The 10,918-nt window shown below is 37.2% G+C and overlaps 1 protein-coding gene across 2 annotated transcripts in view; it reads right to left on the minus strand.

Moving 5' to 3' along the window:
• The window catches only part of LOC149779117 (deoxycytidylate deaminase-like), a 66,407-nt gene extending 56,781 nt beyond the window's left edge, over positions 1–9,626 (minus strand). The window contains exon 1 of one of the 2 annotated variants that reach the window (XM_089939670.1): positions 7,926–9,626. In XM_089939670.1, coding sequence (XP_089795796.1) covers positions 7,926–7,953 — 28 coding nt within the window. In that variant the 5' untranslated portion in view covers positions 7,954–9,626. The remainder of the gene's footprint in view (positions 1–7,925) is intronic. The other variant, XM_089939672.1, reaches the window with a different exon arrangement.
• Between the last annotated feature and the right edge of the window lie 1,292 nt (positions 9,627–10,918).

Raw genomic sequence — 10,918 nt, forward strand, 5'->3', positions numbered from 1 at the left:
CCCAAATTTAATGAGGTTTTTAACAATAGCCAAAACGCTCCGAATGTTCTACTGCACCAACTTGTATTTGTAACTTAACAGAACATTATTTAGAGCGGCGTTAGACTGTAACATTCTTACCCATTTGGTATTTCTTTAAGTATGTTTTATACAGAAGGAGACGCGGGGAAAAAAACTATTTAAAGCTTCCAATCAGCGATACGAAGTAAATTTATGTGTTACCTTGAATTAGCAAATGTATAAAACTAAGTGATTTGAAAGGTGAACCAAGAGAATGTTGTACTATTAAAGTATATTCTTGCTCATTCATGGCGCGAAAACAAAAAAAAACAGGACAATCTTTTTGTGAAAAGGTGTTAGAAAATTATCCCCATCCACTTACTCTATCCATACATGTACTCATAGAACTCTGTTATTCACGTCTGCAATTGCTGAACTTTAAAGCTATTTAGGAGGTTTTAATTCAATTAACATCGATAAGTTGTTGTTTTTGTTATCGATGTTTTAGTCTATCATTATTCTTTGTGTTGAGGTTGAGATAAAACACTATACAGATTACAACAGAAATAATGTTGTATGCATCATCGATTTATTCAGCCAAAGTGACTTGAAAAATACAAAGTCTCTGTGAAATACACAATATGGGTAACACAAATATTCGTTCTTATTTTCAACATTTCATCTGCACATGTGTGTGTGAGAGAGAGAGAGTCAGAGAGAGAGGAAAGATTCGTACGCGTATATGCGGCAAAGATATTACTCTATTTTGTCAGAAAGCGAATAGTCGGATTGCCGATAAAGCAAGTTTCATGCCATGAATGATCAAATCCAGCCAAATAGTATTGTTACAAGCCAGGGGCATTTGCTTGACCGAGTGGTGTCAAATCCTGGCGCGATTCCGCTAGAAGTCATAAGTTTACCCCAAATTTCCATAGACTTATATACAACTTCAGTTGTAAATTAGAGAGTCCGACGTGTCTGGTCTATACATACGTGTCCGGTCTATAAATACTTGTCCATTCTATACATACATTTTTCGTTTATCACTGCAAGACCAAAGGTCTCAAAACTTGCCAAATATCTGTAAACCACACTGCATCGTTTATATTCATCAACATTCCCTACCGTCTGCAGTTCACGCCTTAGAAACTATCCCCTATCACAGGGAACTATTTTTACTGCGCCACCTTAGGCCAGTCAATTCATGATTTCAAGGCACATTTCTCCAGTACAACTGCGCCACATTTGCGACCATGGCGACATAAACGGTATCTGCCAAGTCCCTTCTTGTTTATTCCTTTGTGTAATTTATCGGTCTCCTACCGTAAACACTGACACTTTAGTCACACCACCAATGTCCACAACTAGGTTTTAATAGGAACTGTTGAACTCAGGGACACTCATGCGGTTTTATCCTGAATTCACTAAAGGTCAAGCATGGCATCATGGAAACTCACTAACACAGCACTCCGTGACGTTTGCTCCCACTAAATGGCTACTTATTTCGGGCTACGGAATAGTTTCATTGCACCCCGCTCCAAAAATCAAACAAAGTTAAGAATTTCTTAAAAAGGGGCGCTATAACTAAATGCGCATAATCCAAATTTATTACAATATGATCTCCAAAGCGGTGGATTATTTCGAAGTCTAAAGTCTAATTGCAGGACAATCAGTCAGTCAATAAATTCGTTCATCAGTCACTCAATAACAACAAGATATATGTTCAAATAATAATGTGATTGCCCTAAAGAACAGTTGTAGACGAAACCCGTATGGAGATTACAGTTACTTAATACTAATATGTGATTTGGATTTGATTTTAAGGTATCATTACCAATCTTTCAGTCATATCACTACGAAGTCTGCAGTGTGGTAGTTTATAATGATGTCGAACATCGGGGCATTACGCCGCAGACTTGTCGCATGATGTCCCACGCAGTCACATTATCTTGACACCAGGCCAACTAGTCCTAACGCTAACCTCTTAATGCTGAGCGCCTAGCGAGGCAGCTGTTAGTACTATTTTCACGTCTTTGTTATGACTCGGCCTTGGTTCAAACCCGCAACCTCCCGCATCCGAGGCAGACGCTCTAACCACTAGGCCACCTGAGCGGTAGTATTGATTGTTAAAGACTGGACAAGATATGCAAACATCTCCTCGTTGGGCAAAATGTACCAATGTCCACGGTCTCCCTGATTTTGTCAAATAGCGTGCGTCCTTAGTTTGCATGGATTATACAGATTGTTTGTGTAAACTTGTGCGTCCTCGTTTGCATTGCTAAGTTTCACATTCCTTAGAACTGATAATACAGTTCCCTCCTTGATATATCACCATTTGCTATTCATTTACTGCCTCAAACTGTATTTCTTTTCGCTCTAAACATCGCCAGAACAAATGTCCTCGGTACGCGGTTCCATACGCGAGTCCTCGATATCCACCAAATACAAGAATGTGTGTTTGTGTTCTAGAGTGAAATGGATATTGAATACAATGAACAAATGATACCTAAACAAAACCAACGAACACGCCTATGCCTGTTTGAGATCAAACCATGAGCAAAATACCAGGACTGATAACTCAAAAGACAGATTGAATACAAACCACCAGGACTAATGACCCAAACAACAGTTTTTAATGTGTCAATTCATAGTGCCGAATACTGTACCAGTTATTTGCCAATATTTATTTTCCTATCATGTGTCATCTTGCCGTGTAAGCACAAACACGTCTGCACTTGTTAGAATTAAGTGGCCACAGTGCGAAAATAAAGCCCACTTGATTCATAGCAAATAACCAGATTATGCACACTAGTGCCTTGCCTTACTTAGACCTGGCGGTAGCTTCGTACGTATTAGTGCATTGTTGTATTCTTAATCAAGTCGAATGTAAGTCCCAGAATTTAAAAAAGACGGAGTCTTTCATGCGACTGATTATGATTTCTCTATATTTATTGAAGGATTATCACACGATTAAAAAGTTTGAATAATATAGTCTACCTTTTATTGCATTCCCAGCTTTTTCGCATGGACCTAAGGTTTTAAACAATGTTGGGAAACCAGGAGTACGCTACTCACTTACCTAACAGGTTTTTGCTTTGATGTTTTGGGAGGTTGGGGGATTTTTTTTTTTTGTTGTTTGTGGGGATAGGGTAGGCTCTTAGAACAGTTAAAACTCATTCTACTGTCTATGTTGCAGTCTGAATATAAAGATGACAGTTACCATCCAATAAATTACTCCCCTCAGAAAAAGAATAAAAAAGACAATAATTTTGTCTGGAAGATTTGATGGCATTTAATGTGTCACGATTTAATGCACTTTGCTTAGACTATATTAGTATTAAATTTTAAAACAATAGTATTTAATTTAATTTCAGAAAATGCTAGCAAATATAGCTACATTCGCGTACACAGCATGGTGTACACATTACTGATCACAGGGCACCTACGTTTTGAAGATGTTTGTTGAATATATGTATTAAAAATGAGGTTGTTTTATTTTCAAATACCTAATTAAAACGTACATGCTATTATAAAGCATTGGTATGTACTAACATAATCCATGGAGCGCAATGAAACGTTAGCATTCTCTACATTTTTAAATGACTGACGCATATGTGCTTTCGTCATTAGATCCCCTGCATTTTCAGTTGAGAAAGTGCAGAAAGTCCTATAGAGCATTGGTATGTACTAACATAATCCATTGAGGGAAAAGAAACGTTGGCATTCTCTACATTTTTAAATGACTGACGCAAATGTGCTTTCGTCATTACATCCCCTGCACTTTCAGTTGAGAAAGTGCAGAGAGTTTTTGTCCCGAACTCTGTTCGGTGGCACATGATTTGACGGAACACTGGAAGGTGTACAGCGAAAGTAAATCTAGTACATCCCTTGGAAGCGTACATATGATTTCTTAGCGTGGCATAAAACTTATATGTAGATACCGCCAATACCTCCTATTCACCCTCAATAATTATATGCATACAAACGGCATATAACGAGTCTAGTAATTTCTTAGACTAATCCCCTGTTTTTTCATACATAATATGGGTGGTACTTAACATAAGGGCCTGGAAGTAGGCTAATAATTTATATCGTTATTTGGAAACAATCTTCTTTATTCTCAATATACTCAGATAAACCTATCTATTGACCCTGTTAACAAGTTCTGGGTAATTTCTTAGAAGAATTAAGTTAGTTCCCATTGGCTGCATTACGTCAGATGAGATTGTAGAATTAAGTTATTTACCATTGGCTAGTTTCGGTTAGGTGAGTTTTTTCCATGAGGGATATTAGCTATGAGTAGGTAGCATGGACGTCATTTCAACTTTTTCGGGTGGGGTGGGGGGCAAAACTTGATTGGGGGTGGGGACTTGACGGCCTTGCAAATGCTCCCTCTCCCCAATGACGTTCCTGGTATGTAACAGTGCATTTTCAACCCTTTTGTTTATATATAAGTGCGTTTAGCATGACAAGTTTTGTCTTTTTTCGTATGTTTTTGTTGTAACTTCAGTTATTGGACGTATTTAATGGTATGTTTAGATATTATTTGAGATGGAGCATTTGTTTAGCTTATTATTGGAATCGCTCGTTTGACTAGAATATTATTCTCGGACTATTGTAAATTATTCAAAGTAGATATGGACAATGCCACTGTGATATGTACATTCGAAGATTTGAAATTCATTCGGAACATTCCATTCTTTTGTTTTTTAATAGATCTTTAAGTTTACTTACATTTTGATTTTATGACTTTGATAATTAAATTATGTTCAGTTGTACAAAATTTGATGGTTTCGTTTCTTTATGTTACTTAGTTTATGACCATATAGTCGTAACACCAAGGAAACAGAAGGGTCAGGTATAGGATATATTTCTTGCTATTTCGGAAAATTATCTGTGTTGATTTAAATATATTTATGGTCTATTTATGGTTGTATATTTCCGTTAGTTCTTTTAATGCATGTTCAACATTAATGTATAAAATATGGGAAACAAATGTTCTTTGTATGTCGCACTGCAACTTCTCTAAGGAAATAAAAAACAGATATGTCTTCCTCCTACAATGTATTTGAGTTATCATCGACAGTAATGCAACTAGTGTTGTACTTAGATATTCCTGTGGGGTTCCTTTTAATACCCTACAAACGAGGACCGCTCAGGTGGCCTAAGTGGTTAGAGCATCCGCCTCGTATGTGGGAGATAGAGGATTCGAGCCCCTGCCAAGTCATACCAAAGAGTGGTAGATATAGTACTAGCAGCTGCCTTGCCTGGCGCACACCATTAAGAAGTTGGTGTTAGAACTGGTCGGCCTGGTGTCAGGATAATGTGACTCGGTGTGACATGATGTTACATTTATGCGTCATGATGCCCCAGTGCTAGACGTCACTATAAATTACAGACATTATAGTGACCTGACGGAAAATTTGTTAGTGCTACACTAAAATTCCAAAGCTCAAGCTCTCTCTCTCTCTTTCTCTCCATATGGGGATGGGAACTGGTGTGGGATGGATATTGTCACGTATTACTCTAAATATTGTATTCAATCATTGTTCAATTATTATTTTGTTTTGTTGTTGTTTTTATTTGGGTTTTTTTTCGGGGGGGGGGGGGGTGCTTAGTTTCCATGCTTCCTTTCTCGTACCTTAAGCTGCGAGTAGATTCAGATCATTTCGATTTTGCTGAAGGGGAGCTGCGTCAAATGCGCTTTCCTAACATGAAAAGTCAATTTTATCCGATGAAATGTAATGTTGAAAAAGGTGGTACAGATCAGATCATTATCCAGCAAAGGAGCTGGGGGATTCACTACAACGAATATCAAATGAAGCCTTTATTAGAGCGGGTGTTAATTGTTGTTGTTACTTTGTAACCCTTCCATATTTTTTATTAATAGAGGTACATCCTTAGCATATTCACATCTTCCCTTCACGTGTTTGTTCCAGTGACACATGCAGTGATTAATGGTCGCTTAGTGATTAGTTTTCTTCTGACTTTTGTGGTTCCTTCTATCTGTAGAAACGGCTGATACTAACAAATGTACTTTCGTCACAATCAGCAGGTAGCATATCAAGTTTGATGTGTGCAAAAAATGAGTCATTTTTTATATTGACTGACTAAACCATATGATAAATTGTACTTTAGATTCATCCACCATTGTGATTTTTATAACTTGTAGCAAGGGGAAAAAATCAGTCAGGCATGTAATCTGTCGGCAAAAGACATGATGACATAGGTTCTTGTCAAAGAAACATGCTAAGCAAAAGGTACACACAGATTAATAATTTCAGTTCCACCAGAAGATAAAGGCAGGGAATATTTATATTGGTCAGAACTTAGCCATGTGATCATAACTACTTTCTGCTAACTTCTAGAAAGAGAGTCGCGTGCAAAGTAACAAATGTAAACACTGGACTGGAACGATTACACACTGCATGCTTTAACAACCAAATAAAAACGGTGGGTTTATATTTTATTTACAAAATTGAATAGATTGCTCTGACAGAATCAAATGACACATCTTTGCTGTTTTTCTGATCATAAGTAATTCTTTCTCCGACTAGATTTAAAAGTGAAAAGTTATGAAACTCAAAATCTGCCAAGAAAATTGGGGCTACAGCATTTTCAGTGTGTCTCGTTACAAATATAGGTAAATAGACATCGGTATTCGGCGGAGGGGGCTTCAAAGACGAACATTATAACAGCTGGATTCACAGCCGTACAGTATAAGACATCACCCTTGATAGCTACGATGTGGGGGTAGGTGGAGGAGATCATCTACACCCCCATCGTAACTGTCAGTGTCGATGTCTTGTACTGTTTGCCTATTTCACCCCCATATCTATAACTATTTATCGATAACTTAATTTCATTTGTAAGTAGCCCATGCGGGTAGCCTAAACTGTTAATCAACGCGAAAATAACAATTTGAAGAAGCGAAAATTGGTTACTAACGAGTCTATTCAATACCGATTCGGCCACGTGACAGTGAGCGCATAAGAGCATCAAATAAAAGTGTTATTCGTATGTCAAACAAAACAACACATCCTTTGCTTTGGACATGGAACTTCTACTCAGATCACTCGTGCCAATTTAGATAAAAGATTAAGACCATGCTGTGGATTGTTCTGAGCATTAGATCGCCTAAAATTGGTATCATTATTTTGTTAGATGTTGACGTAGCTATTACATTGCAGATGGAGAATGCCCTGTCCTATAAATAGCTACGTAGCATACACCCTCAACAAGAATTCATACGCTTAAACAATACTCTAAAACTGATAGGAAATATCTTCAAAACAAAACAAAATAAAAATAAAAATGAATACAAGTTTTAAAATTCCAATTATAAGAGTTTATTATTATTTTTTCTGAGTTTATCATGGTATAAACTGTAAGTTGCCGAATTACACAGCTGACGTAGTTAGCCTTATGTAAGCTGTGTGATTCGGCAGATGACAGTTTATACCAATATAAACGGAGAAGAAAAAAGAAAAAACATTTAACTCATAAATAGAGTTAAATCACAAATCCATCTCAAATACTTTACTAAAAGTAACCTGATAAAATTATAACTATTGCGTCTCCGAGAAACAGTATAACTGAATCCATACACAGATATTGCAATCTATTAAATAAACTGACCAACAAATGAGCTCTCTATGACATGATTTCGTTAAAAATATTCTAACCCCATGAACTCGATCATGTGTGTGTGTGTGTGTGTGTGTGTGTGTGTTCTGGAATGGCTGGATATTGAATACAATTAATTAATAGATGATATCTAAAAAAACAGACTTTTTACAATGGTTATGAGAGTAGAGTAGTTTAATATAATTAAATAATTTTAAAATGTTATTGCAAATGTTCGAACATGATAGAAATAATACAGTTGTCATCTGTAGTATTCTCTAGAAACTCGTTTCACTTACCCTCAGGTTTAGAACTTCCAGAAGCCATAATTCCGCAACGTTTGAAATGCAGGAACGTTTGCAGGTGTCGAATTGTATCTTCCCTCTGCGCAGTAGTACACAGTTACAGTCAGTGTAGTCATGATATATGTTACGTCATTGATAAGGCCTATCAATACACAAAGTGGTAGAAGGTTTGTTGATTTCAGTTGTTATTGATCCTCTCAGTCTTATTTATCATCTTACAAGGTTACAGTTACGCTTTTTCCTTTAAACGTATTCACATACATATTTAGTAGTAAGTATATCTGTATTTAGTTTGATAATGATTGGATTATTGTGTGTCAAGTAGAAGAATCTCCACATTTCTTTCGAATAGAATCTTCCGATCATGTTCCATCGTGTCATACGCACAAATAGCCAACAAATAAGTCTGTGCCTGTTACGGTAAAAACCACATAGTTAACATTACCAGCTGGTTCGATAATCGATATTCCTTTGTTGAGTACAAATAAACACACAAGGGCTGACAATCCAAACGATTTCATAGTGCTGACCGCTCCGGTGGCTAGTGGTTAGAGCGTCCGTCACGGATGTGGGAGGTCGTGGGTCCTATTCTCGGCCGAGTCATACCAAAGACTTACAAAAATATTACTAACAGCTGCCTCGCTTTGCGCTCAGCATTAAGAGGTTAGTGTTAGAACTGGTGAGACTGGTGTCAGGATAATGTGACTGGTGGAACATCATGCCAAATGTCTGCGGCTAGACATCACTATAAACTGCCACACTGCACATATCGTAGTGATATGCCTGAAAATTTGTTAAAGCTACGTTAAAATTCCAAATCATACACACACACACACACACACACACACACACACACACATGCACACACTCATAGTGCAGAAGACACTCTACCAGTTATTTGCAAAACCATGTTCCATTCTGGTACCATTTTAACGTGTACGCACAAACACGCCTGTACTCGTTCGAATCTAGCTGCGATGGCGCAAAGGAGTGATTTCCAAGAGTGGTTCCAGACCCAGATATAGCTACTGTCTATACCCCCGATTCACCCTCAAAAATTATACGTACACATGAGAAAGTGTATATAGTCTATAGATCTTTATTTTAGAAACCTTCTACTCTGCTCGTGCTCAACAGTTAGGTATTTTGCATTGGTGCTAGAGTCTTAAAGAAATGAATTTCTCCTCACTGTTTATTTTGGCTATTTAGGAAAGTCATCGTATATACGATATTTTAACTCCCTTTAGTTGGTGCATGATTTATGGGTGTAATTTGGAAAGCTTGGCCTTATATACATTTCTCCAAATGCCACTGGCTTCGATTGTTACACTTAATGGGCAGAGCCAATAACCTTTTGTACATTTTAAATATTGGCTAATTCATTCATTACACTCACACAAACTGCTACTGTTCAGTCTGGCAAAATTCATTTTCCTTGTTTTCAAAACTAATAAATATTGTCTATTATAGATTATATTCTGATATTTTAATATTTGGATATTTATGTTAGGGTGTAGGGTCTGAGTCAATTCCCAATCGAAAAGTTGGAATTCGCCGACACCATTTGGTGACATCATGGGGTAGCCTATTATTAGCCGGCCCAGCAAACTTGAACGACCTTTTATCAAGAAATACGTTTTTTTAAGGGTGCACTCCCTGGTTGATCTTTTCAGACCATTTAGGGAGGTCCTTCTGTCCTTCTTGTGGTTGTATATGTACTATGTCTTTTTACTGATATCTTGCTTTTATCTATTTATATCTTTCATCTTTGTATGAATTTCATATGTTATGCTTATGTAACTATATACACAGAAAGATTTTTTGTTGCTTTTATAAAATTGAAAATAAGATGAAAATCTATTCAAGGAATTTTGTTGCCCTTCTGCTACGTCTGTCTCTGTTTATTTCTTCTCCATCTGTCGAGGTTGTTTGCTTTGGTTCTATTGTTACTGTCCCTTTTGATGTTATCATTGTAGCTAGCTGATTTTCCATCGTGTATTCTAGACATTCGTCATAATCTTCCTAGTACATTTCTATCTGTTCTGTCAGGCCTGATTGTGCTGTTTGTACTGTCTTGTTTCCGTTTCTGTTTCGGTTCTAGTTGTTGCTTTGCTGCTCTGTTTTTCTCCTTGTTCCTTCTTATGGCCTAGTTTTTGTTCTGTCTGTATTAGTTTTCCTTGTGCGTTTTCCTTCTTAATAATCGGCTGTGTTTGTTTCTTTGTTTTTCTCCCATCCCTTGTGTCACTTGGATTTTGCTTGCTTTTGGTTTCTATATTCTGGTCACTTGTTTCTGTAATTTCATTTGTTGCTGTTGCTAGACTTACTCTTGTTCCAGTTCGTGTTGTTGTTCTCCTTGTTGGTGTTTTGAGTTTTGATTGTCTTGACTTTTGTGTTCTTTTTGTCGCTCCATCTCTTGTTTCTGATTTCTTTTTGGTGCTGTTGAAATTGTGTTTGTCGATTTTGTTGCCTTTGTTCTAAATTTTGTTTTTCCTCATGGTGTTTCAGTTTCTGTTTTACTGCCTCTTGTTTATGATTTTTTATGTTTGTTGTTAAGTCCTGGTGGATTTTGTTGCTGTTCTTGTTGCCTAACAGTTGGGAACATTTCCAGCGTTGCAGTGTAGATTTGTTCATTTTCCCTTCTTCCTGTATGGGTCTTAGGTGGTTGGAGGGAAGCATTAATGTGGAGTGTGCCCCGTCTCTCCACATCTATTACACTTTATGTGGTGTATGCATCCCTTGTACCAAGCTTTTGTCAAACATCCGTGTAAGTAGAAAGCTCTTTTAATTCATGTAAGTTTTGTCTTTTCAATTTCTGTATTCTGATCCCGTTGTATATTGAAAATCATGGGACGGTCGCCAATCATGATCATTCCACCGTGGTGAGTAGTAAAAAAACCGGTACCACTCCTAAAGATAAATTCAAGAAGCAGACAGGAGAACTCAACTTATCAGACACTCCTATGGATATACCTGTTGAAGACACTGTC

Source organism: Sinohyriopsis cumingii, chromosome 17 (assembly GCF_028554795.1).
Source record: "Sinohyriopsis cumingii isolate HCF-2022 chromosome 17, ASM2855479v2, whole genome shotgun sequence".
Taxonomy (NCBI): Eukaryota; Metazoa; Mollusca; class Bivalvia; order Unionida; family Unionidae; genus Sinohyriopsis; species Sinohyriopsis cumingii.